General features: G+C 58.5%; 2 protein-coding genes across 7 annotated transcripts; one reads left to right on the top strand and one right to left on the bottom strand.

The window, feature by feature from the left end:
- The first annotated feature begins 203 nt into the window (after positions 1–203).
- On the top strand, positions 204–17,355 carry NPFF (neuropeptide FF-amide peptide precursor). The gene is made up of 3 exons (XM_005307719.4): positions 204–11,624; positions 13,955–14,082; positions 16,482–17,355. Exons 1-3 carry the CDS (start codon positions 11,484–11,486, stop codon positions 16,603–16,605), a joined length of 393 nt encoding a protein of 130 aa, XP_005307776.1. The 5' UTR covers positions 204–11,483; the 3' UTR covers positions 16,606–17,355.
- Positions 17,171–27,203, bottom strand: TARBP2 (TARBP2 subunit of RISC loading complex). Of its 6 annotated transcripts, none has more exons than XM_042842224.2 (9): positions 26,943–27,203; positions 25,730–25,899; positions 24,834–24,939; positions 24,194–24,277; positions 22,838–22,910; positions 20,464–20,581; positions 19,784–19,911; positions 18,847–19,039; positions 17,171–18,363 (listed from the first exon to the last, which is right to left on the bottom strand). In XM_042842224.2, the coding sequence occupies exons 1-9, from the start codon at positions 26,990–26,992 to the stop codon at positions 18,206–18,208; spliced, it is 1,080 nt and encodes a 359-aa protein (XP_042698158.2). In that variant the 5' UTR covers positions 26,993–27,203; the 3' UTR covers positions 17,171–18,205. The 6 variants fall into 6 exon arrangements, with proteins under 6 accessions (XP_042698158.2, XP_065432014.1, XP_023965654.1 ...); XM_065575942.1 differs by having other exon boundaries at positions 26,947–26,970; XM_024109886.3 differs by lacking the exon at positions 26,943–27,203 and adding an exon at positions 26,680–26,827.
- Positions 27,204–27,296: the final 93 nt, after the last annotated feature.

Below are 27,296 nucleotides of genomic sequence, written 5' to 3'. Positions count from 1 at the left end.
CGGGAGGAATCTTCACTGGATAGACCAGGGGTCGGCAACCTTTCAGAAGTGGTGTGCCGAGTCTTCATTTATTCACTCTGATTTAAGGTTTTGCGTGCCAGTAATATATTTTAACGTTTTTAGAAGGTGTCTCTCTATAAATCTATATTATATAACTAAACTATTGTTGTATGTAAAGTAAATAAGGTTTTAAGGCTTTTAAAAGTTTAAGAAGCTTCATTTAAAATTAAATTAAAATGCAGAGCCCCCCGGACTGGTGGCCAGGACCCTGGGCAGTGTGAGTGCCATTGAAAATCAGCTCGCGTGCCATCTTCGGCACCCGTGCCATAGGTTGCCTACCCCTGGTATAGACATTTCTCTCTCTCTCTCTCCTAGTATTCTGTCTGTTGCTTTTTTCCATGTGTTTCATCACAGCAGGGGCGGCTCTATGGTTTTTGCTGTCCCAAGCACGGCAGCCAGGCAGCTTTCGGCAGCATGCCTGCGGGAGGTCCGCTGGTCAAGCAGATTCGGCGGCATGCCTGCGGGAGGTCCGCTGGTGCCACAGACCTTCAGCGTCCCCGCCGTTGAATTGCCACCGAAACCGCGGGACCGGCGGACCTCCCGCAGGCATGTCACTGAAGGCAGCCTGACTGCCGCCCTCACAGCGACCGGCAGGCTGCCCCCCGCGGCTTGCCGCCCCAGGCACGCGCTTGCTGCGCTGGTGCCTGGAGCCGCCCCTAATCACAGGCCTGGTGTTTGTGAGCAGGCAGAAGGTTGAGCAGATAACCCCTTTCCACACCACTGCTCCCAGAATAGCAGGCCCTGACTTCTTAACGGCAGAGGGGCCGGGCTGACCAATTTCACAACTGTGTTGTAATACAAGGTGCAATATTGCGTGATTGTTACACACTCTGGGCGGCCTGTACAGCTCCGGGCAAGCCCTAGGTTAGATTGCTGCTGTGACTCCATTTCCTCTGCAGTTGTGGCATTCGGTAGATGGTCTTCCTGAAGACCATCGTAAGGGTATGTCTACATTGCCCTTAGACACCCAGGCCTGGTCTATGCCATCAGTTGCAGTGTAAACGTTGAAACCCTCCCACCTTGCAGGGTCCTAAAGCCCAGGCTCCAGCCCGAGCCCCAACATCTACACTGCAATTAAACAGCCCCGTTGCCCGAACCCAAGTCAGCCGGCACGGGCAGGCCGCTGGTGTGTCCAATGGCAGTGTAGCCATACTCTAAGTGAGGTGTTCAGCAAGGCCAGCTGGTTCCTGTAGAAAGCAGAGCGCTATGGGAATAACAGGCCACTTCGAGCAGGAACTTGCCCTGTACCCAATCGTCCCGACGCCCCAGAATCTCTGCAACATTAGCAGCACAGCTCTGTCCTCCAGTGGGCTGCTACTAGAAATAAGGCACACATTTGTAACAGGGTGATTGACTACTGGAACAAACTACCCATGGAAGAGGTGCATTCTCCATCTCTTGATGTCTTCAGACCCAGACTGGCAGAGGTGCTTTAATCACACACAAGTTCTTAGGCTCAGTATAGGAATAGCTGGATGAAATTCTCTGGCTGGTATCATACAGGAGGTCAGACCAGATGTTCTGATTGTCCATTATGGTGGTAAAATGTAGACTTCAAAAAAGTTCCCTCATAAGAGGCTACTAAAGAAGTTCAGGGGTAAGGCAAAGTGGCGCAGAAACTGACTAAGTGACAGGAAACTAAGAATAGGAATAAATGGTCAGTTTTCATCCCAGTCAAAAGTTCACAGTCAGTGCTTCGAGGTTCTGTGCTTGGACAGGTGAGCTGTGAGGTTCTGGGGAAGGCAGGGGAGAAGGAAGGTCTAGAGAAGATGGTGAGGAACTTCAGAGAGACCTGACCAAGGGAAGTGAGTGGGGAACACAGGTGCAGATTGAATTTAATGGGTAAAGTAATGCACGTTGCGGGGAGGGAAATGGAACTCCTCCTGAATCTTACTGGGTTTTGAATCAGGAAAGGGAGACCTGGTAGATCGCTCCATGAAGTCGTCTGCTCAATGTGCAGTTGAGAAAAGCTAACCAGGTTAGAACACGGAAGGAATGGATGGTGAATAATCCTGAGAAGATAACGCCATTAGAGGAATCCGTGGTGCAGCCTCATCTGGCTACGGTGCACAGCACTGGCCAGCCCATGAAAAGAAAGGCGAGTGCAGACCAAGGGTGGGTCCGAGAAGGGTGATGAGAATGACGAGGGGCCTGGAAAAGCTCTTGGAGGAAGAGTGGGATTGTTTACCATCTAGAGGAGGTGAATAGGAGCAGACCGGATTGATGTGTGAATGGGATGGAGAAGGTGAGTTGGGAGTTTCTGTCTTGTCTCATGAGACGAGCGAGGGGACGTTCAGGGAAAGATGACAAACACTGATCAAAGGAAATATTTCCCCATCGAATGGGATGTAGACTCTGGAACTCCCTGCCACATGACACTGCTGAGCCCAAGAGCTGTGCAGCACCCAGAAAGGCCCTGGATATTTCTCTGGCCAGCCGCAGTAGCCAGCGCTAGACTAGCTAATGCTGACATTGGAAGGGTTATGAAACCTCAGCCAATCTCTGCCAGGGGGGTTGAAGAAACGGCCCTGGGGGTAGATTATCCCCCAGCAGCAGCTTATTGCGGCTCTAGCGCCTTCCTGCTGGCCACGGTCAGAGACAGGACACTGGACTCGAGGGACTTCAGTCTGGCAATTCCTCCATTCCCAAGGAGCTGTGCCCCAGTGGGCCTCCCGGGTGAGTCACATACACATCTCTCTCACGCTTCCTCAGCAGCTGGCTTCAGCCACGGCTCTCACTGCGCCTGGACCAGCATTCTTAGCCCTGCAGCCCTCCCCTGGGGCTAACCTGGATGAAGGAGCGCTGTGACAGGGGTGAGGGGAAGAGCTCACAGTGATTCCTCAAGCTGCATGGGCACTGCCCGGCCCCTGGCACGCATGGGGTTAACTCCAGTTTCCCTTCTCCTTTGGGACGGGGTGCAGTGGAAGCGCTGCTGTCCGGACACAAGGAGCGGAGGCTTGCAGGAAGCAGGGTTCTCCCCCCCCAGGCTCGGAGAGTGAGCCCCAGCAGTGATTGTTCTGCCCCACGCGTGGCGGGTGCTGGACAGGCCAACCTGTCTTCCATTTTGATTCAGTCGTACCCCAGCTCTCCTGGCTTCCAGTCCCCTGATCTCACCCCTCAACCAGCTCATGCCTTTGGCCTTGGAGCCCGAAGGGCAGAGATAGGACACTGGCAAGGGGTAGAACAAGCCTGCCCACCCGCCGCCTTCCTCTAGGGGGGCTGTGGGTTCAGATCGTGCACTGGTGGGCCTGAGGGGGGTGGGGAGGGGAGAGACCCAGTTGAAGTCTAAGGGGAGATGGGTTGGTGCAAAGGCAGCAGCCGCTGATGATGTGCTGCTGCAGAGCAGTGACAACTCCCCCGCTGTCTCCTCCGTGTGATCCCCGAGGGTCCCGGACTTGGCCCCTGTCCAATCATTTGAGGGTTTGGAGATGGTTCTAGGTTTTAGTTCCCACCCACCCTCCCCTTGGCGCTACACCCCGAGGAAGCCTCCGTGTGTCCTTTATCCCGCTCCTCTACCCTGTGCCTGTCTTGGCAATTGCTCGGGGGCAAGGAATAGGTGCTAATACAATGGGGCCCTGATCTTGGGTGGGCTCTAGCCCGCCACTGCAATAAACATCATTAACATAAGAACGGCCCTACTGGGTCAGACCAATGGCCCATCCAGCCCAGTATCCTGTCTTCTGACAGTGGCCAATGCCATGTGCCCCAGAGGGAATGAACATGCCTGCGGCAGGTCCACTCGTCAAGCAGATTTGGCGGCATGCCTGCGGGAGGTCCGCTGGTGCCGCACCTTCAGCGTCCCCGCCGCCAAATAACAACAAACAGGTGGTAAAATTCTTTCCACTCCACCCACACCTTAGGGCCGTCCTCCACAAACTGCCGAAAACCACGTCCCCGCTTCAGGAAAATGAGACCAAGGTACCCAGCCCGTGTGTGTGTTACACCTCCCCCGCGGTACCAATCTGCACAGCATAGCAGTTGTTACAGCCCCCAGCTCTGCTTTTAGTTCTGGAGGGGTCTGGTTTAACCTCCGGGGCGCTGGCCAAGAGGCCACCTCTCATGTATTCACCTTTCTGCAATCTGGCCATATGCTGCTAAGGGCTGACACATCTTAGCTGAGCACCCCCTTCCCCAAGCCTCAGCCTTCATACACCACATACTTCGGTAGGCACCACCCAAAGTCTCCAACACGATCCTTCCTCTCCTTTGTGCCATGCTCTGATGAGCGGCGAAATACTTCACAACGTTGCATTTAAAAAACGAACTCGGATGTGAACGACGACACCCACTGAAATGTGACCTACACAAAGCTGTCCTCTGAGACTCTCTGCAAACTCTGGCAGGTGGTGTTGTGTTAGTCACACTGCTCAGGGCAATTCCCCCATCTCAGAGCCATTGCCTCAGGCTCTCTGCAAACTCAGGCCAACATCTTGGCCTCAGTCAAACTGGGATCACATCCTCAAAGATTTCTTAGCAACTTTAACAGCTAGAGAATGATTTTTTTTTAAAGATAAAAGCTGAGTTGCTGGGGGGACAATTGGGAAGTCGGTCTGCTCTCAGGGGCTAGTCCTTGGCACACATTCGCCCCTGTCAGCGCCCATCCCACCTCTGAGAAACACTGCCCTATGGGAATGCATGGGGAAACAGGCTTCGTAGGTTGTCCTAAGAAGTCCCAGGATCTGGGGTTGAGGAATTAAGTTCTGAAGTCTGTGCCCTAAGCTGCTAAGCATTTGGAAATCAATTGCACCCAGCATCCATATTTGGGCTTGGGCACAACAACTCCCACCGTGTAAACTAGTCTGCTCTGAATTTTAAGGCAGACCATGGTCATTTTAAGACTTGGGGTTGCGATTGAGCATAGTGTCCACTAGATGGCAGCTGTGCTCCACCACCCCCACCCAGAGTGGCTGCATTTTATTTAACCCGTTCTTTAATTTTTCAAGGGGGGAAGAGGTAGGAGAAGAAACACAACCCACAATGCACCTGGGCAATTCATTTAAGCCCCAAAGTCCTGATCCCTGCAAACCATTACATGCACACGCGTAACTTAACCCAGACATCACTGAACCCACTCACGGGCTGCATTAACAGGAGTGTTGTAATCATCCTGCTCTATTGGGCACTGGTGAGGCCCCAGCTGGGGCCCGGTGTCCAGTTCCCGTGCAAAGCTTTAGGAAAGACATAGACAAACTGGAGAGAGTCCAGAGGAGAGCAACAAAAATGACCAGAGGTTTCGAAAACCTGATCTAGGAGGAAAGGTTAAAAAACTGGGTGTGTTTAGTCTTGAGAAAAGAAGATTGGGGACGGGGTGGGAGGGGGCTAATAAAAGTCTTTATAGACTTTAAAGCCAGTAGGAACCATCATGATCACCTAGTCTGACCTCCTGCACACCGCAGGCCACAGAACCTCGCCACCCACAACAGAAAAAGAAACTGCTAAAAGCTATGAGAGAGCTAAGACAGGCCCTTGATTTTTAGGGTAGCCAACGGAATTTGGTAAGAGTGGCTTAGCAGATGTTTCCTCATACCCAAAGTAGAGCCAGTGCAGCAGTAAATTCTGTCGGAGGGTATCCCTGCAGTGTGTTACGGGCTGTTCTAGAGAGAGCCGAGTTCGATTGTGCTCCATGGCCATTGGAGGTAGGACAAGCAGTGATGAGTTCAATCTGCAGCAAGGGAGATTGAGGGAAAGCTTTCTACCTCCGTGGGGGGTTCAGCTGGGGAGCAGGCTCCTGAGGGAGGTTGTGGAATTCCCATCAGTGGAGGGTTTTAAGAACGGGTTGGACAAGCCCCTGTCGGGGATGGTCTAGGTTTGCTTGGCCCTGCCGCGGTGCAGGGGTTGGACGTGGTGATGCCTCGAGCTCCCGTCCAGCCCTGCATGGCTAGGATTCGCTTCTCGCACCCAAGAGCGGAAGAGTTTGCAGGATCCGGGGCCTTGCTGAACTTTGAACAGGAAGAGTCTGCAGGACGGGAGCCTTCAGCAACCCTGTGCTCCTGCTGACCGACCTCAGCCCCCAGCAAGGCCAGGATTTGCCTCTGCCACTATGACGCTTCCAATGATCAATGCCCAGCTCTTACCATCATCCGCCCCACACCATCAGCTGTTCAAAGGTGACAGTCGTCCCTAGCCTGGGCTTGTTTTCCCAGGCCGCCTATAGTCAGCTGTAATAATGACGCTTCAGCCAGTATTGTGCTAGGGTGCGTAACTCTCCGGCTTCTCTGTCCCTTGCCCTGGGGCCAACAGAGAACTGCTTGCTTAGGCAGCCTGCTGTCGGGCAGTCATAAAAGATCCCCCAAACAGATCCATCTCTTCCTCCCGATCCTCATATTGTGTCTAGTCATAGAATCATAGAAGATTTAGGGTTGGAAGAGACCTCAGGAGGTCATCAAGTCCAACCCCCTGCTCAAAGCTGGACCAACCCCAATTAAATCATCCCAGCCAGGGCTTTGTCAAGCCGGGCCTTAAAAACCTCTAAGGAAGGAGACTCCACCACCTCCCTAGGTAACCCATTCCAGTGCTTCACCACCCTCCTAGTGAAATAGTGTTTCCTAATATCCAACCTAAACCTCCCCCACTGCAACTTGAGACCATTACTCCTTGTTCTGTTATCTGCTACCACTGAGAACAGCCGAGCTCCATCCTCTCTGGAACCCCCCTTCAGGTAGTTGAAAGCAGCTATCAAATCCCCCCTCACTCTTCTCTTCTGCAGACTAAATAAGCCCAGTTCCCACAGCCTCTCCTCGTAACTTATGTGCCACTTAATCATTTTCGTTGCCCTCCGCTGGACTCTCTCCAATTTGTCCACATCCCGTCTATTCAAGAGCGCCACCAGCTTTTCTGCCACCCTAGGTGGCGGAAGGTCCTGCCGCCGAAATACCGCCACGGTCGCCGCCCCCCCCCCAAATTGTAGTGCCCTAGGCGACCGCCTAGGTCGTCTAATGGGTTGCGCCGGCCCTACTTCTATTCTATCCCTTCTATCCGTCTATTCTAGCACCTCTTCATTACTCATCCTATCAGTCCAGTTTACGTTGAATATGCCATGCAGGCGCCTGCCCTGAAAACTGTTCAGTTGGCGTTGGATGGACTTGTTGGTTTTCCAGGACTTTGCTCCGCTTACAGCTTGTTGTCTACACGTGAAACACTACAGCAGCACAGTCCTCACTGTGGTGCCTGAGGGCTTCTCCCATCGACGCAGGCAATCCACCTCCCTGAGAGACGGTAGCTAGGCCGGCGAAAGAACCCAGCGCTGCCTACATGGAGACTTAGGTCGGCTTGGATTTTCCACCCCCTTGGGCGACGGAGCTGGGTCGACCTAGTGTAGCCCAGCCCTTCCAACATTGCTTCTAGAGATCTGAAGTGTGGAGTTTTTACTGATCCTGTGGGACTGCCGTGCTGGACTGAACGTTTGGAATAAAGCGCTTGGTTCCCTGTTCTGGGTTTGACAGCCAATGTAGCACCGCCGGGATCAAGGATGATGCTACCCAGATAAGAACGTTGATGAATGTTTTTTAGATAAAATCAGCGGGAGCTAAGCTAACGTTCATGACTTCCGCCTTTGATTCATTGGTAATAAGACCTACTTGCTTGGCAGAAGTTGCAAGATCACCTACCTTCCGCTGCACCTCTTCTGGGGAGTTATTCGTGGGACAGACGTCATGGGCAGCATCCCAAAGGGTAGAAGGAGCAGCAGATTTTAAAATGAGGTTGTTTTGGGGGGAGGGGCTCTCTCTCCGGAACCTCTTGACCCCACATTTGCCTCACTAGCCCTCCTCCAGCCCTTCACCTGGCCTGTCCGTTTTCAGGCCAGTCAAGGCAGGGGTGTAGATTGGAGTGAACTTTGAAATATCCACCCTTGTCTGGAAGCTCAGCTCAAGCTTAACGAGGGGGCTGTGGGGCCAGCTGCCCTCTTTGGTGTTAGGTGGATGATGGCAGCGCCTGGAGGGCCCTGGCTGACGCTGGGGGCCCGCTGGGCTGGGCTGGGCTGATGGCAGTGCTGACTCCAGAGGGGTAGCCCGGGGCGGAGGGACAAGGGTGGCTTTATAATGGGCTGCCCAGGAGCCAAATTCCCCCCGCGCCCTCCCGGATAAATGAGAGCAGCCCCCAGCTCCTCTAACTTCCAGCAGGTTCCTGAGGGCTCTGAGTCACCCCAGGCTCCCCTGGCACCATGTGCTACGGAGCCAGTCCTGATCCGCTCCCTTCCACACAGCCGCACCCTCAGCCTGTGCGTGCCCAGCAGACAGGGTAGTTCTGGGCCGCTCTGGGCCACTTGTGGCTCGGGTAGGCCACCGGCCTAGGGAACGGACTCTGTCCTGCGGGTTCCATTTCTGCCTCTGGCTTGGGAGTAGTGGCTAGGGGTTAGTGCAGGGGACATGGAGTCAGGACTCCTGGGTTCTACCCCAGGTCTGGGAAGGGAGTGGGGCCTAGTGGTGAGAGCAGGAGATGGGGAGTCAAGACTCCTGGGTTCTCGTCCCATCTTGGATGCATCTGCTAACTGCTGGCTTAAGAGGAAGCTGCAAAGAGCTTTTCTTGAGCTATTTTGTCAGCTCCATTTCTGGCTAGGACTCTGGGCAATGAACTTGCCCAAAGGCTAACACCAAACAAAGGGTTCACAGAGCTGCTGGATGGCCCCCTCCAGCCCGTTTGGATCCCAAGGGCCCAAAACTCTACTGGGCCATCCTGGCTAGGAGCTGGCCGGAAGCCGAGGTGGTTTAGCTGCCCAGGCTGCGGTGCTGTGCCTCAGTTTCCCAGTTAGCATAATGGGGATAGGGATACTCAACGTGGGGGATGAGGAGGGTCTGTCCCTTGATTCCTGTAATATGCTTTGACATCCTCAGCTGGGCAGTGCTGCTATTCCCCTCACCCCAGTGACACCCTCCCGCCCCCATTTTACAGAGGGGGAAACTGAGGCACGGGGAAGGCCCAAACCCTTTGCTTTCAATGGGAGTTAGGCACCTCTGAGCAGAAGTGACTTGCCCAAGGTCCCCCAGCGTCCCCAGGGCACAGCTGGGACTAGAACCAGGGGGTCCTGTGCACCCGTCCTGTGCTCACGCCACTAGGCCACGCTACTTCCCTGCAGGGGCTGCCCCTCGCACTCCACTGAAACTGCCCTCGCCAAACTCTCTGAGCTCAGCACCAGTGGCTCCAGCCTTGGCCTGCTGGCTGCCTGCCCCGGCTGGCCACGGTCCTCTCTGGGGTGGGCCTGTCCCATTCCCCTCAGCCCAGACGCCTGGGGCCACCCCGACACAGGGGCTATGTGGGGATCCCGAGGCCCACGGTTAGGGGCCCGCTGAGTCATGGAGCTCCAGGCTAATCCACCGGCACCACCTCCCCACCCTGCCAGGCCGTGCCCCGGGGCAGATGGACGGCACCTGCCTCCCGATGGTGCTGGCGAAAGCAGCCTGGAGCTGTGGCCGGCCGAGCACAGGCCGGTTATTGGGAGCATCCATCAGGTGCTGAACGTGACTGTCCCAGCGGGGCCCTGCCGCCCCCTCAGCCTCCGGCAAGCGCAGCTAAGTGGCAGCGAGATCCATCATGGGGCTGCGCGGCCTCTGCTGCTGGTGTCGGGCGCTCAATTGGTAGGGGCAGGGGCCGAGCTGCGGGAGGAGGGTTGGGGCTGGAGCTTGGCTCCTCTGGGACAGATCCCAGCCTGGCTGCTGGAGGGGAGGGGGGGGACCCAGCGGACAGCACTTGGAGAGGTGAGCCCGGCTGGTGCCACCCCAACGCAGGGCGAGGCCAAGGCACAGGGGTGGGGTGCCGGGGCTCCCGTTGCCTGAATCCACCCCCGGCAGAGGTTGTTGGCGTCGTCCCCTGTGACCGTGCAGAGGTTTGTGCCGGCAAGCGAGGCTGGCCTGGGCACGGCCCATGTGCGACTGCCAGCGAGGGGCCCGTCGACGGGCGTGCATGGCTTTTGCCTTACAGTGCACGTCGGTGTCAGTGTGGGCACACAGGTGGGCGTGTGCAAGTGAATGTGTACGCGTGTTTGCCTGTGGGCGTGTAGCTGGGTGTCCGTGTCACTGCTCTGGGCTGGCCCCAGTGGGCAGCGTGCCCTGGCCTTGCCGTGCCTTGGGGTGGTACCAGCCCAGGCTGCACTGGGGGCCTATCCCAGATGCTTCCACGCTGCAGCCGGCTCACCCATCACAGCCATGACTGGCCCTAGCTGCTGGGTCTAGACAGGATCAGACCCAGCGGCCCATCTCCCTGGCACCCCCCTCCCTTCCCCTGGCTCTGACAGGCTCCACCCTGGTAAGAGCCTCCCGTTTCGCCCAGCACTTCGCTCCTCTGGCAAGGGGTGTGAGCTGCAGCTGGGGCAGGGCCCAGGAGCAATGGGGCCCAGTGGGATCCTGGCTTTCTGTCTGGAGGTGTCAGAGCTGTCCTGGGCCTAACGATATCTGGACCCAAGGGTGGGCTTTGACAGAGCTAGGCCCAGTCCTGTGGCCAGGTCCCCCTGGGCGCCCCCCACCCCGTGTCTATTTACATACACGCTGGCTGTGCCCGCCCTGGGAGAGGCACCCACCCACTGGGGCAGTTACAGGCACGCCACCCCTCCGGCCAAGCCCTGTGCCCTCGGCACCACCTTTCACTAGCCCCCGGGAGGAGCCGGTCTGTCCAGAGGTCTGAGCAAGCCCGGTGCCCTTGGGCACTTTGAAAATCTCCTCCCCTGCCCAGTGGGGTCTTGATCCTGCACTGTGGGGGGGGGCTCCTTCTGCCCCGGACTGCGGTGGTGCTGCCCTCACCCCCCGGTGCGCTGACCGGCCCTGGCAGGGGGAGCGGGAGGCTCTCCAGCGCTTGTGTTCCTGTCTCAGCCCGTCACTGTCACCGAGTCCCAACCGCTTGGTAAATGGGTTTCATTAAGCAGGGAAGTGGTGCCGAGGGAGACAGGCGGAAGCGACAAGGTGGGGACCGTTAACCAGACAGATGACGCCGTGACAAATGTGTGGACTGGGGCGGGGAGGGGATGGGGAAACCGAGTCAGTCTGACAAGGCGGCTGCGGGGCAGGCCAGAGGTGGGGGATCAGTGGCTGAGGGGCCCTGGTGTAAGCCCCCGGGGGCCAGCACTGGCAAGCAGCTGTGATAAACCAGCGTCAATTAGCTGTCGCTTTTAGAGGGGCTTAAAGGGCCATTTGAGTGGATTTATCCCTGTAATAACGTACAAACAGCCCGGCCCACGGGCTCAGGCCGGTGCTGGTGCTGTCTCTCCTGAGGCCGCCGGCTCCTCTCTGGGCCCAGCGTGGCAATCAGTTCTGCTGCTCCGGTCCCCAAGCCCCCGCCTTACAAATGACTGGTGAGGCTCCCCCATCAATCCCGCTTGCAGAGCCCAGCCCGTGCGGTGAGCTGGGCTCCGGGTTCGGGAGGATATAAGAGCCGCAGCCGGGGAAGGTGTTTGCACTGCGCAAGGCGGGAGCGGGGCGAGGGACCATACCGCAGCCATGGACACGCGCCTGGCGCTGCTGCTGGCCCTGCTCTCGGGCACCGTGACGACGGGCCAGTGCCTGGAAGGAGGGAGCGTGTCCAAGGAGACCCTGGTGGACGAGCCCGACAGCTACCTAGAGAGACTCTCCGACTTGCTGGTGAGCGGGCGCTGCCCGGGGAGGTGGCAGTGGGCTGGGTAGGCAGGGACCACAGCTCTTGGGTGCGGATTGTCGCTCCCTCACTGGGTCCAGGCCAGTGGCCAGAACAGGGACCCAGGACTCCTGGGTTCCCTTTCCAATGCCAGGAGGGAGCGTTGGTCAGTGGTTAGAGCAATGATCGGGGTCTATTATTGGCTTGCTGTAACCTTGAGAAGAACCACATCCCTGACCCCCCTCTGTGCCTCAGTTTCCCCATCTGTTAACAAGTCCGACCTACCTCATGAGGCTGAATTAATGAAAGGGCTCTGAGTTGCTGGTGGGAAAGATGCGACAGTTGGGCAGGGGCTCCCTGCTCCCTCTTTGAGTCATGGAGCACCCCCACCGCCCTGCCCCGGTGTCAATCACCCTCTGCCCTCACCTGCACAGAAAAGACCCTGACCCATCCACAGTGACCCCCATCCCCGGCTGCTGGGCTCTGGGGGACCCACCCCCGGGATCATCTTCCCCAGTGGGGTGGGAGCCACACCCGGTGCTGTGGGAACACAATGAAATCCTGTCTGTCCCAAGGCAGATCTGAGACACTGGGGGCTACCCCATCTCCAGGCAGAGCCACGGGGATCCATTAGGCTCTGGACCCCTCGTGGGATGCCCCATGCTGATGGGCTGGGGCTGACCCTTTCCCCTGGGAAGCAGGAAAGTTGCAGCAGTCGGGGAGGAGAGACACAAGCATCTCTCCGTCTACTGGCTCCTTGCGGTTCAGGCGGGGTGCCTAAGGATTTGGGCACTTTGACCCTTCTAGAAGGCTATAGGAATTGGGGGATGGGATCCCCTGGGATTTGGTGGCAAAAGCCCAGCCTCCAATCTTGAGGCCAATGATGTCAAAAGAGGCCACCGACCTGGGGGTGAGACGTGAAAGAATCTCAGGCTGTTCCTTCCCCCCGAATGAAGCTAGAGGAGCCCACAAGGGGCACTGCTGAGAATCTGGGGGCCCAAGGAATTAGCCTTCCACCCTGCCCTGGTCAGTATCATCATCCCCTTTGTACAGAGGGGGAAACTGAGGCACATCAAGGGGCAGTAACTTCCAGGGTCACCCAGCAGAGCTGTGGCCATGCTGGGAATGGGACCCTGGTTTCCTGGCTCCATGAGCTAACCACGACTGAGCTTAGAGAGCAGCTGAGGAGCTGGAGTGTCCCCTGGGAGTCCATGCTGGACCCCGGTTAGTGCTGGGGGGGGGCGGGGCAGGACGCAGCATCCCTGTGATGCTCATTAAAGCACAGCTGTTGTTCCCCATGGGCATGGCAGCGGGGTTTGAGGTGCCCATTCAAAGGTACCTGGTGTTGCATCCCAGGGAGCCAGGGCGTGAGCTCTGCCATCCAGGCCCACGTCCATCCAGGCAATGCCCCTCTGCCTCCCCAACAGGAAATGGAATTTACCTTCCCTGTCTGCCTGTAGTGGTGGTGGTTAAACACGGCTGCTGAGCTCCACCCCAGAGGCAGCTGCCTCCCGGCACGGGACAGCACCAACCCAAGCTGTACACACTAAGGAACAGTTTGGGTTCCTGCTGGTTAAAAGGCTGAGGTGGAATGAACAAAATTCCAACACCCCCCCTCCACCCCCCGGGGCGTGTGTGTGAATATTGCCCTTCTGCCGCACGGGGGGCGACAGGCACTTGGTGCAAATTCTTGGGGGGGGCCTGAGCATGGCCCAGGTTGCCAGGGAATGTCCTTGTTTGTGGGAGGGGGCTCGGTGAACCTTCATCTCCCTGCAGTCAACCCTCCACTCCACCCCCTAGATCTCTGGGCTGGTTCAGCTCAGGGGCCGCAGTTTGCAGCATGGGGCCCTCTGCTGGCAGGCTGGACTCAGAGACCCTCGCAGGGTGAAGAGTTTGGCCTAATGGCTGGTGGTGGGGAGAGGGGGGGCTTGATGGGAGAGTCTCACTAAGGGGTGGGGGGTGCAGGTACCCTGCCTGGCTGCTTCTTGGGGGGTTGAGAGCCAGGCCGTGCTGCACCGAGTGTGTAGGGTTGGGGGCTAATGGGTAGGGGCACTTGGCTGTTTGCCCCACTATGCTGCAGGGTGGGAGGATTGGATATATTGGGGTGGCCAAGAGCAAACCCCAGAACCACCTAGCTCCTGCCCACCCCCGGTCTGTGCTGGCATCATCACTGCTCACCTGCAGCAGGTTAATAGGGTGGCACTGCCCGCTGGGGGCCCAGACACAGCCTAAGCGCCATCCATGGGCCATATACCTCCCCCCCCACTCCCTTCCTGCACTAGGACCCCTCTGCAGGCAGGGGGCTGTGTAACCCCATCCTGTCCCCCACCCCTTGCAGCAGGAGAGTGCGGATCGTGCCCCTCGGCCCCTCTCTGACGAGCGCCCGCCGGGCACCCTGCTTCGCTCGCTGCTCTACACCCTGCAGCGACCCGGACGCAGCCCCTCCTTCCTGTTCCAGCCCCAAAGGTAAGGAGGGGACGGGGGAGCACTGGGGCCCACCCACACACCAATCTCAGCTTCCCCCGGCTGCTCTCTGCAGCAGCCTGAACTTCGTAGCCCTTGGTTCTCCAACACGAAGCAGCATCAGCCTTGCTCGCTGCCTGACTAGGAGTCCCCCTCTGCCCCCCCCGTTTTCAAGGGGGTGAGTTCTCATTTTACCTGCCCCTGGCCTGCCCCCCCCCCCATAGCCCCTCATACACGGGACTGGATCCCAGTTAGCTCAAGCCCCTTCCCCAGGGCCACACTAAATGGAAAATGGCCCTTTGCTACTGGAAGAAGCGTCCACACCAGGGGTTAGACTAGGGGTGGGCAAACTACAGCCCGGGGGTCACATCCGGCCCGCGGGACCGTCCTGCCCGGCCCCCGAGCTCCTGGCCTGGGAGGCTCGCCCCCGGCCCCTTCCCCGCAGCGTCAGCTCACTCGCTCCACCGCCGGCGCAATGCTCTGGGCGGCAGGGCTGTGAGCTCCTGGGGCAGCGCAGCTGCAGAGCCCGGCCTGACCCGGTGCTCTGTGCTGTGCGGCGGCGTGGCACTGCCAGCCACTGGTGCTCCAGGCACCAGTAAGGGGTCATGGAGCGGGGGGACTGGATAGAGGGCAGGGGAGTTCGGGGTGGTGGTCGGGGTGTGGATAGGGGGTTGAATGGGGGAAGGGGTCCCAGGGGGGCAGTCAGGGACAGGGAAAAGGGGTGGTTGGATGGGGCAGGGGTCCCGGGGGGGGCATCAGGAATGAGAGGAGGGGTTGGATGGGGGGGCAGGGGTCCAGGGGCAGTCAGGGAACAGGGAGCGGGGGTGGTTCAGACAGGGATCCTGGGGGGGGCATCAGGGAACAGGAGGGGTTGGATGGGGCAGGAGTCCTGGGGGGGGGCAGATAGGAGGTGGGGGCCAGGCCACGACCCCCCACCCATAACCGTCCCGCCATACAATTTCCAAAACCCGATGCGGCCCTCAGGCCAAAAAAGTTTGCCCGCCCCTGGGTTAGACCCATGTAACCAGCTGGGCTCAAATACAGTCCCAAGGGCCTGGGGATGTGGCACCAACCCAGAACTCGGGTTCAGGGCTAACGGGAATTGAGCCAACTGGCATTACAACTCCCTGCTCCCCAGACAAGCCACTAGGGGGCGCCCTCTCCTCAGGGTCCATCTACACTGGGGCTGGACAGATTGTGATTAGCAGGAGTTAAACCTGCTCCACTTGGCACCAGGGGCAGCCTGAGGCACGTGACCAGCTCGCAGCCCTTTAGAGACACCGCCTTGGCCTTGGGGCCCCCTCACAGCCCCTGCAGCTGCTCTTAGCTATAGACCCCAGTACAGCTCTCTGCAGCACCTCTCCAAGTGGGCCAGACACACGAGGCCAAGGCATCCCGAGTCCCAGTCCAGAACTCTAGCCCCACAGCCTCCTACCAGGCCCTGCCTTGCTCCCCAGCCAGCTGCCGGGCCAAGGGGCCGGGGTGGTGGATCTCCACTCGCCTCTGGGCCCTCCAGTTAGGTGACTGGAAGTGCCAGCCTAGTTCACACAGGGGAGGTACTGGGATAGCCATTAGGGGCTGGCACGAGGATACTGTAGCCAGTTAGGCCCGTACCACCTCTAGCGTGAATGCAGGAGTACTGGGGTAAAGGAGCCTGGTATGGGTCAGAGAGTCTGAAGCCAGCAGGGACCATCAACTCATCCCCCCGGACCTCCCCCCATAAGCCCCGACAGTTCCCTGTGTCGAGCCGAGGACTTCGGTTAGACCAAAGCAGACAGGCTCAAGGCGCCGATGCTGTTGTGAGCCGAGCTGCCAGAGGCCCCATTGAGTAGCTGAGACATGCCCACATGATCCTAGCAGGTGACCTGTGCCCCATGCTGCAGGGGAGGCACCTCCCTCCCACCCCCCAAGGTCCCTGCTGATTTGACCTGGGGGAAAATTCCTCCCAGCCCCCAATCTGGCCCCAGTTCACCCCAGAGCATGTGAGTAAGACACACCAGCAAGGCACCAAGAGAGGATGCTCTGAACTGCCTCAGAGCCCTGGTTCCACCCCAATGGCTGCTGGCCTGGCTTCAGCCACGCCCGCTTCAGGTGACAAAGCCCAGAATCCAGCTGGCAGGACCAGCTCGGGCGGCAGTGGCACCTGGCAGCCCAGTCTAACCGTGGCTGTAGCTCCAGCAGCCTGGTGAAGGAGCCACGTGGGTGGAGACGTGGCCTGAGGCCAGCGGGGATGATGTCAGGCTGGTCCTGGCGCAGGAGGGTGCATCCCGCTGGCCCTTGGCTGTTTTGATGGCTCCGGCGGTGAATGAACAGGGGGTACGAAGGGGGCACCAGCCAAGCTTGGGCCATGAGTTGGGTCATTTGCACTTCTGGAGCTGAGGGCTTCGTCTGTCTCCCTGCAGGTTTGGCCGAGAGACCCGGGGGAGCTGGGGCGGTGAGGGCCGGCTTAGCCAGCGTGGCTGGGACTCCATGGCCTCCCAGTTCTGGAGCATGGCTGTGCCCCAGCGCTTCGGGAAGAAGAAGTGACTCCGAGGGGCTACTTGGCTCCAGCACCCCTGGCCAGATCAAAGCTCCCGCCACCCCTGAGCAGACTGAGCTGTGATGACCGGCACAGCCCAGTGGCCGGATCACATAGCTCCTGCTCTGGTAACGATAATAAAACATGAGCCTCACAGCTGGGGGAAATGTGGTCAATACGCCTATGGCACACTACCGCCCTTCGCCTCTGGGGGCAGCACACACCCAGGGTGGGGCAGCGCCCTCGCCATGACACCATCTGAAATAGGGGGAGGGAGCGGTTCTGAGCTCTCCCCTGGCTCCAGCCAAATAGACTGAGCTGGAAAGGGAGAGGCCAGAGGCCACGGGTCTCTGCCGCATGCGCCCTAGATACCACAGCCACAGTCGGGGGGCAAGGGAGGATCCTGCCAGTCAGGGAGCAAACCAGTACCCCCACCTGACGATGGGCACCCGGGTGCCTTGGCTCCACGCAGCTGCCCCCACCCCACGATTGGCCCCCATCACCCGGTTCCACCCACCCAGCCCAAGACTCAGCTGGCCCCCTCCTGTCCCCCAAAAAGGAAACACACCAACATTGTGGAGAAAACCCCTCTGTCCAGTTTATTTCCCATCTCCCCCAGCACGGGTTGTGGGACAGTCCCCCCACGGGCTCCAGACGCTGATTGGGACAGGAGACGCGAGGGCAGCTGCCCCTCCCAGAGGGGATTTGATCCCGCAGAAAGGTCCTTGTGCCCGCGGCAGGGGCTGGCTGCACCTGAATTTGGGCTTAAAAAACTTTGTGTCTTGCCTTTAAATAACAATAAAAATCTGCCCCGCCCTCGCCGTGCCCCCGCTCCAGTCCCACGGGGGCGGCTCCAGCACAGACCCCTAGGGGGGCGGCTCCAGCACAGACCCCTAGGGGGGCAGCTCCATGCTCCAAATCTACTCGGGACCCGGTTCCTAGGATGGAGCTTCAGCTGCTGACAACAAGGGTATGGGGGGGGGGGTGCAGCCCCACCTGGGTCAGGGGGCACGAGTCTGGGGATGTGGGGACGGGGGTTGGAAGGTGGGGGGCGCTGACCCTCCCTATGGCCAATAAGAACTTTTGCTCTTTGTGGCTGGAGCAGGACGGCAGCTGGGGGACAGCTCAGAAGAGCCGTGGGGCAGCATTACCCCCCAACAGTGCAGTGGAGGAGAGCACTGGGCTCGGCTGGGGAAGGAGGACTCAGTGGATGAGCCCAGGGCACCCTGGAGCGGGCAGCGCTTGGATCAGGAACCATCTCCTGCTACAGGGGGCTGCTGACCTGGCCCTCAGTGCCCCCACATGCGGTGGGGGTGTCGGAGCGAGTGAGCCCCGCCCCTGGGAGCCCAGATCGTCCCTGCGCCCAGAGCCCACTCAGGCCTGGTGGAGGCTGCAGGGGCAGGGCTGGCATCTCTCCTGGGGGCTCCAGGTCCTGCCCCTCGCGAGTCGGGGGCAGCAGGACGCCCCGCCCTGGCCGCGGGGCTGCGTGTGGGTCCAACCTGTGTCTGCCCCAGCCCCGGCCTGGGGAGGCGTGTGCCGGCCTGGCTCCGGGCACCCACCTGGCTGAGTGTCCACGCCCCAGGGGCTCTGCTGGGCCCAGGCGCCTCCTCATTTGCCTCCCGCCATGATCTTGAGGTACTGCAGGGCGTTGCGGGCGGCGGCGGAGCGGGCGGCGGCACGGGAGGCGGCAGAGCCGTGGCACACCGTGGTTGGCTGCGTGGACAGCTCCACCAGGCACTGGTACAGGCCGCTCAGGCTCATCTCGTCTGAGGGGAGAGATGGGGTGTCAGGGCCGGGGGCATCGCAGGCTGAGCCCCGGGGGGACGTGGATGTGAGCACTGCAAGGTGTGCCTGGGGGGGGCTGCTGAGCCCCGAGGGGTGGGGGGCAGGGTGTTCAGGCCCGGGGGAGGGGAAGGGGCAGAGGGTGACAGGCAGAGCCCCTGGGGGTGGGGGGTAGGGTGCTCAGTCCCTGTTGGAGGGCAGGGCGCTTTTCCCGCCAAGGCTGGCATCAGCAGTTAAGACTCTGGAGGTTGCTGCCCCTAGTCCCCACGACCGGCCTGAGGAGCCCCCAGCATGCAGCAGAGCTCTAAGGGGGCTGGCGCAGTGCTGGGGGACCCTCGCCCCTCAGAGGGGGCAGTACTGGTGGAGTGGAGCCCTCGCCCCACGGCGGGACAGTGCCAGCCCTCAACGGCATGGCGGAGCATTCCTGGGGGCCCGGCGGGGGCCTGCATGGGATCCCTGCCCCTTACCGATGTCCAGGTAGCTGATGTCGAAGCTCTGCTCCTCGGAGAGCTCCTGCAGGAGGCTGCAGAAGCCGGCGTTGAGCGCCCCCAGCGGGTGGCTCTTGAGATGCAGGATCTTCTCACCGGCCGAGTTGCGCAGCGAGTCCCAGGTGCAGGCCGAGAGCCGGCCCTTCAGGCTGTCCAGCTTGTTCCCCACGGTCTGGGGTGGGGGAGAGAGCATCAGCTGGGGGCCCAGCCCAGCAGTGGCCGAGGGGCAAGGTGTTGGGGGCTTGGCCTATGTCTAGGCCTGGCCTACGCTTACAATGCAGATCTGCAGAGCTGCGCTGCCCGGGGGTGGGAAAAGGGACACGCCCTGAGTGCCACAGCCCTAGCCCTGATGCGGGCACAGCCCTGCCCACTTAGCCCACGCAGGAACCCTCACTTCTACACTACGGGGCCCGCCAGCACAGCTATGCCGTAGGGTGGACAAGCCACTACTTTGAGCCCAGCTGCTCAGCACGAAGGGGCATGTTGCAGGCTGGGCCTTGTAGCCTCCACAGGTTGCCACCCCACCCCACCAGGCCCCTTTGTCTCTAAGCAGCATGGTGCACTGCATGCTGGGGAGTGTAGTCTCCATGGGCCGTGCCCTCCATTAGGGAGGGCAAGGCCCCATTGCCTCTAGCTCCCGGCATGCAATCTGTTGCTCTGCTTATAGTCTCCATGAGCCACGCAGAAACCCAGACACATGCCCCCATTGCCTCCAAGCAACACGGAGCACTGCATGCTGGGAGTTGTAGTTTCTATGGACACACCTCCCCAATCAAAGGGTGAGACCCCATTGTCTCTTAGTAGCACAGAGCACTGCATGCTGGGAGTTGTAGTCTCTATGGACACACCTCATCTATCAGAAGGTGAGGCCCTCGTCTCCAAGCAGCATGCCCATCCCGCCCTCGCCCACACTCACAATGGAGAACTGGTCCTCCTCCACCTCGGCCTCGCTGCCCTCCCGCTGGTCCATGGGCACATTGTGGATTCGCACCAACATCTTGGCTGCCGCGTTACGCTTGGCCAGCTTCTTGGAGGTGCCGCTCCCTGCAGGGGGAGACAGAGGGAGCACTGCCATCGCTGATGCCCACAGCCTGGCATGGGCACTGCCTGCCCTCTGGGGAACAGGGGGTTAACTCCTGCACAGCACAGGGAAGGGCTAGAAGAGGAGCCCTTTGGCTGCACCAAGGAGTCCCCTAGGGCCTTGTCTGGGAAAAATCACCAATGGGCGTGGGCCTTCAAGAGAGGCCTGGGATAGCAGAGAAGCTGCAGGTTGGGATTGAGGGGCACCGGCAGAGCTGGGGTGGGAGGAGCTCAGGCCTGGGATAGCAGAGAAGCTGTGTGTCGGGATTGAGGAGCACCGGCAGAGCTCGGGTGGGGAGAGCCCAGGGCTGGGACAGCAGGGGACTGTGGGTCAGGACCCTGCCCAGCCCCTCCCTGGCTCCACCTTTGAACACTGGATTCACTCACCCACTTTAGGGGCACCATGTGTCTCTGGAATTAATCTGAACACCCCCCCACTCCCGGACCCTCTTCTCCGCAAGGGAGGTGGAGATGCTCCCATCACCCATGTCGCCTCAGTACACGGCCGGCAGTTACCTATTTCGATGAACCTCTCGACCCGGCAGGTCATGGTGAATTCCTTGCGGTGGGCAGGCCCCGACTCCTGGGTGACGGTGTATTCCGGCAGCCTCCAGCCCTTCTGAACCACCAGCTCCTTGGGGAGGGAGATGATGGGGCATCATCAGAGCCTAGGCAGGATCCTCCTCAGGTAGGGGAGTAGGAGACTGCCTGGCCCAGGCACAGCTGGGATACGTGGTGTCATAAGCGCCAACTCTGTGGGTGCTCCAGGGCTGGAGCACCCAGGGGGAAAAATTGGTGGGTGCTCTGCACCCACCGGCACCCAAGCTCCCTGCCCCGTCCCCCCGCCTCAGCTCACCTCCGCCTCCACCCACACCCGAGTGCGTTGCGTCCCTGCTTCTCCTGCCAGTGCTTGCCGCTGTGAAACAGCTGTTTCGCGGTGTAACAAGCTGTGGGAGGGAGGGGGGAGGAGTGGGAACGCGGCGTGTTCGGGGAGGAGGTGGGACAGAGGCGGGGCAGGGAGGGATCGAGCACCCACCGGCACCAGGAGAAGTTGGCGCCTAGGTATGGTGTGAGCACCAGCAAGGCTAAAAAAATTAATCATGATTAATTGCAAGATTAAAAAAATGGTGATTAATCATGAGATAAAAAATTAATCGACGTTTTAATCGCACTGTTAAACAACAGAATACCAATTTAACTTTATTATAAATATTTTGGGTGTTATTTTTTCTATATTTTCAAACATATTGATTTCAATTACAACACAAAATACAAAGTATACAGTGTTCACTTTATATTATTTTTTATTACAAATATTTGCACTGTAAAAAAAAATAGTGCAAATCTACAAGTCGAAGCATGAAGGGGCATATGAATGTTTAACGCATCTGGCACATAAATACCTTGCAATGCCAGCTACAACAATGCCATGCAAATGCCAGTTCTCGCTTTCAGGTGACATTGTGAACAAGCAGCGGGCAGCATTATCTCCTGCAAATGTAACCAAACTTGTTTGTCTGAGCAATTGGCTGAACAAGAAGTAGGACTGAATGGACTTGTAGGCGCTAAAGTTTTACATTGTTTTGTTTTTGTGTACAATTACATAAAAAAACAAATAATTCTACATTTGTAAGTTGCACTTTCATGATAAAGAGATTGCACTAAAGTACTTGTATGAGGTGAAATGGAAAATATGATTTCTTTTGCTTATCTCTTTGGCAATGCAAATATTTGTAATCAAAAATAGTAATAGAAAGTCAGCATTGGACACTCTGTATTCTGTCTTGTAATTGAAATCAAAATATTTGAAAATGTAGAAAAATATCTCCAACTAGTTATAAGAAGTTTAAAGGGTGTGATTAATCGCAATTAATTGTTTTAATCAAGTTAATTTGTTTTGAGTTAATCGCTTGAGCTAACTGCAGTTAATTGACAGCCCTAGTTTCATTGGTTTTATCATGGTCGTGCCTAGAGGTCTCAGCTGAGATCAGAGTCTCATTGGGCTGCACAGACACCAGGTGACACAGCCCCTGCCCCAGACAGACAAAGGAGGGGAAACTGAGGCACGGAGCGGGGAAGCGATTTGGCTGAGATCAGTAGCAGAGCCAGGAAGAGAATCCAGGTCTCCAGAGTCCCAGTCGAGTGCTCTAGCCATCAACATATGCATCCCTAAGTCACCATGGCAACCTACCTGCTTTGCAGACTGGCTCAGCAGAAGTCATGGAAACCGAGAGCCCAACCAGGGTAAACTCAAGGGGAGGGTGGGGAGTTTGCCCGACAGCGCCTGGGCTGCTCAGTGTCTGTGGTTGGGGACAGCCCATCTGGGCAGAGGTCCCAAGGGTAGAGGAACCCAAATGCTATTGGAAGGGGTCCTCACATGGCGCAGCCGGTGCTGTGAGACTCACCCCTCAACACCCCCACACTTGAGGGGCTGAGGGAACCTGACAGCCACAGGCGAGACACATGGGACTGGGCACACCAGCTGTGGTTTGGTTCTTCCAGTGACAATCCCGGGATCTGAGAGCTGCTGAAGGGGCCAGCTGGACAGCACCAGAGTCCCGTAACCACAGGGTGGGGGACAGCCCAGACAGGCCAAGTCCCCCCGAACCACCCGCTAGAGGAACCCGTCTGCTGAAGCTGTTAACGGAGATGGCAAAGCCTCAGATCTCCCATGAGCCATCAAACAGCTATCAGGATTTGGGCCCAATCAACCCGTTCCAGCCACTCTGCTCCATCTGGCCACCCGGGGTCTCTGGTACTCGAGGGTGATGAGGCCTTTTGCTTCACTAGCTTCATCCCCAACCCAGCCAGCCTTATCTGGGGCACTGCCACTCCTCAAAGTGAACAGAGGCCCCCGCCCCACAGTGCGAAGTGCCACGGCTGCACCTACCTGCAGCGCCCCCACGGGGTTACACTCCGACTGCTGGGGCGAGACGGGCGACTTCACCTCCATCTGTGAGCTTCTGAGTGAGACACAACGACACCCAGTGAAGGGGGCTGAGCTGACCGCCTGGGCTGCTCCCTACAGCCCGTGGCCAAGGAGTCGGCTGGAGGTGCCAGGGGTTTGCGGGAGGGCGTGGGGAGCCACTGGCAGGAGACGCCCAATGGAACTGGGATGGGTGATTTAGTGGAAGGCACTGGCTGCAATGCCCCAGCAGGATGCTAGGGGGCACTGTGCTGCAGGGAGTACAATGGGGGGTGCTCTCTCCCCTCTGAGTCAGCGCTGACTCCAGACCCCGAGCCTGGCACTAGCAGGCAGTGCCAGAGGTGGTGCTGTTTAGCTGAGCCGTAACAGCGAGGTCCTAAGCACTGGGGGTCACACGAGTCCCCCTGGCTCTTTTCACAAGAGTTGGGGTACGAATCCCAATTTCAGCAATTCCATTCCGCTGCCCCAAATACCCCCTGCACTTTCAATTACCAACAGGCTCCTTCTTTCACTCCCTGCCCTAAACTGCAGTTGTATCGCTGTAAGACACCTGCCATGCTCTGCCCCAGAGACGGCTGCATCGTGACACAACCCAACACCCAAAGACATTTTGGGATGAAAGGTGCGGGTGAGACGTACGTGCCTCTGAGCTCACCAGGCCAGAGAGTTTCCCAAGCACGGCCTCCAGCATGGATTGAGTGATTTTTGGGTGCCCAGCCTTGGACCCTGAATATACCATGGCTGGAAACTGGCTTAAGAATCAGGTGATTTTTAAACAATAATCACTGTTGGGTTCTTACATTTGCCTGGTGGTTACTAAACCTTTTGGAGCTTTTCTAGGCAACCCCCAGGGCAAGACACTTATCCAGTTTTTAAATGGAAGCTGAGATTCCTGTGAAATAACATGACTCCAGGAGCTGGGGCTTTAAGAATAAATACCAAATAGCATGCCGATTTGCAGTACTGCTGATAGGGCCCTGATACCCGAGTTCTCATTAGGCACCAGCCTATGGGCCAGGCTGGCAGGGAGACTACATTGCCCACAACCCTTTGCGAAGTACTCTACTGCCCCAAAGAATCATGTGATACAGAGTCCTCACCAGGCTTCTACCTACAGGCCGGATGGGCAGGAGGACTACATTACCCACAACCCCTCCTGCCCCAATGCATGCTGGGATATGGAGTCCCCACCAGGCTCTTATAACCAAACCCCTTTGAGGTGTCTAAGTTGAGCAGTCCCCCTCAATAAAAAAGGAGATGTCCCAAGATCACGCTGGGTGATCTTGGCCCAGAGCCCCTCCCTGTGACTTTCCCTTTTACCTGGGAGAGGCGGCAGGCAAGATGGGTGCTGCGGGGGCCGCCGCAGTGCTGAGCTGAGAAAGGGGCTCTAGGGAGAAAGGAGAGCTTTGAAAATAAAAGGTGACAAACATTAAAGCAGGCTTCGCGCCTCCGAGCGCAACAAGAACCAGCTCTTCCTAGCTCAAAACGCTTGGGTGTGGCGCCACTTGGGGGCAGGAGAGGGACCGCGGGGACTAGGGATGTTTTAGTAACGAATAATACCACCACCCAGCTCTAATGTAGTGCTTTTCACCCACTGATCTCAAGGCACTTTACAGAGGAGATCAGCACCATTATCCTCACTTTACAGCTGGGGAAACTGAGGCACGGAAAAGGGAAGTGACTTCCCTAAGGTCACCCAGCAGGCGTAGAACGCAAACCTCCTGAGTCCCAGTCCAGTGCTCTAGCCCATAGGCTGCACCAGCTGGGGGCTGTTTCCTCAGCCGAGCTTCTCCACCCCCCAACTCTCCCCCCTGCCCCCCCAAATCCTCTCTACTCTGACAGGACTGGAGTGGGGAGTAGAGGACGGGTTTGGGTCTGGATGCAAGTTTGCAGGTAAGGGATCGAAGAAGTTGAGAAGCAAATTAAGCAAAGTCCCAGGTCCCCACTCTGCCCCCCTCACCTGGATTCCTCCGATGCTGCTGGCTCCAGCATATTTCCCCCTTTCAGGAGCTTTAGGGCCACCTCTGCTGCCTTGTGCTTGGCGGCCTTCTTGCTTGGGCCTTGACCTGGAAAGCGGGGTGTCTAGCAGTTAGAGCAGTGGGGGGCTGGGTGTCAGGAGTCCTGGGTTCTATTCCCAGCTGTGTCACCCAGTTGCTCTCTGTGCTAGTGATAGGTCAGCAGCTCCCAAAAGCTGACAGCCTCTAGCCCCCAAGGAGGGACAGCAGCAGAGCAAGGAACTCTGTCTCCATGGCCCATTCTGCCCTGAAGAGTGGCCCACGGGGGGCTGCCGAGTGCCAAGAATCAGGGAGGCTGTTTCTATGATGGAGGCACCTGTGCCACTAGGAGCTGGGCTGAGACCCAGCCAACTCCCTCCACTCAGAGGCTACCAAACAAGACCTTAAGTGCTAACAGCTGAATCTAAGACCTCAAGGCCCTGGGATCCTCCCACCAAGGATGCCCCAGGCATGGTCCAGATAAGGAGGCAAGAAGCTCCGAGTTCCACCCGCAGCCTGAATGGGCCCCATGCATCAGGATGACAACTCCCATCCACCTCAAAAAAATCTTAGTCACCACTCCCTATGCGTGCCCCCACCGCTCACTACAGCACCAGCACCTAGCTCTTACGTAGCACGTCTACCCACAGGGCTCAAAGCACTTTATAAAAGAGCCCAGACTAGAGGCCAAGAGTCCTGATCCACAGCCCCCCTGGCTCCAAGCACTAGTGATACCTTTAATGCAGAGACACGACCTATCAGCAGGAGGCAGCTCAGGATCAGGCCCCTCAAGTCGGTGGCAATGCCAAGGCTGCCTCTGCTTGGGAGCAGTATTTACCCACCTCCCCCATGGGTAACTGACCAGTGCAGCTGATGTCCCCGACAGTCACTCGGAAGGTGAAGTTGGGCTGATGCGCTTGTCCCTCGGCTTTGAGTAGATCATACACGGGCGTCTTGCCTATTCTTGTCCCATACTCCTGGAGAAGGCTGATCGGGGTCTTTCCAGGATTGGAGGCAAGCATTTGCTCTATACTGGGGTGGGGGACACAACACAGGGACACAGGCTCAGAAACGACCACAGATCAGGGCTGGCCCTGGGACATGAAACACCCAGGGCCATTCCCAGAGCTGGGAAGGGGCAGCTGTGGGGAAGGAGGCAGCGGGAGAAGCTACCCCTCCCACACCAGAGCACCCCACTGATCCTGTGAAAGAGTCCCCCAGTAAGGGGGGAGGGCTGTAATGAGAGCAGCTACCCCCTCAGCTCATGGCAGTCTCCCTGACACCCCCCCCCAAGTAGGAGGAGTCAGTGGGATCAGCTGTCCCCTGTGATGCCCCCAGTGAATATCTCCTCAGTACCCAGTTGGGTGGTGTGAGAAGCCGTCCTGCACCCCCTACCCCTGTCTGAAGATACCCCAGTACCCAGTGGGAGCAGCTGTCTCTACCCCATGATCTCCCACCCCCCGTACCCAGTGGGGTGAGGGGCCAATGGGAGCTAGGGGGACATGAGCTCCCATTGGGGTGGTGATGGGAGGAGCTGCCCCCCAAGACCCGCCCCCGCCTCCCAGTAGTGCAGGGGGAGGGGCCGACCCCCTAGAAGACTCCCAGTGGTGGGGGCAGTAGGAGGAGCTGCCCCCCAAGATCCACCTCCACCTCCCAGTGGGAGGGGCTGACCCCCTAGGATACCCCAGGGGGGGGAGCGGTGGGAGGGGCTGCCCCTGGGCCGCCCCGTTACCTGGGGAACCCGCCACTCTTCCTGGTCCCACAGGCCTCCTCCTCCTCACTCATTCCCTCCTCCTGCCCCACCGGAGCCACCTTGCCCGCAGCCGTGGGTGGGAGCCCCTCTCCGGCCAGCGCGCGCCGCCACCGACAATGGCTGGGGAGGCCGCCAGCGCCGCCCAGGGATCCCTGGAAAATGGAGTCCTTCCCAGGGCCCCCGTACCTGGCCTAACGGGCAGGGGGACTACGTTACCCACAACCCCCAGCGCAGCACGGCGCTGCCCCCGATGCATCCTGGGACATGGAGTCCACACCACGCCCCCTCCATGGGGCCATGTGGGCAGGGAAGACTACATTACCCACAAACGCGTGAGACGCACACTGGTACCCCCGATGCATCCTGGGACATTGAGCTCCCGTCTCTGAGCCTGGGAGGCAGGACGACTATATTACCCACAATCCACCGCCGTGCGCTCAGCTGCCCTAAGGCCCGCTGTGATTTGTATTTCCCGCTTGCCTTGCCGCCAAGGAATAGAATGGGCTGGAGAACTACATTGCCCACAGGCCCTTGCGCGCAATAAGAAAGGGAAATGGCGGCCCTGCGGAACGGACCGTTCTCGTTAGCCACCTGCCGGGGTCTGCTGATGTCATTGGTGACACTCCTGCTGTTTCCGCCCACCCGTGCACTATCTCCCATGGTGATTGGCTGGCCT

The sequence above is a fragment of the Chrysemys picta genome, chromosome 22 (assembly GCF_011386835.1).
Source record: "Chrysemys picta bellii isolate R12L10 chromosome 22, ASM1138683v2, whole genome shotgun sequence".
NCBI classification, from domain to species: domain Eukaryota; kingdom Metazoa; phylum Chordata; order Testudines; family Emydidae; genus Chrysemys; species Chrysemys picta.
The sequence above is the reverse complement of the archived record's forward strand: the minus strand, read 5'-3'. Positions and strand labels throughout refer to the sequence as shown.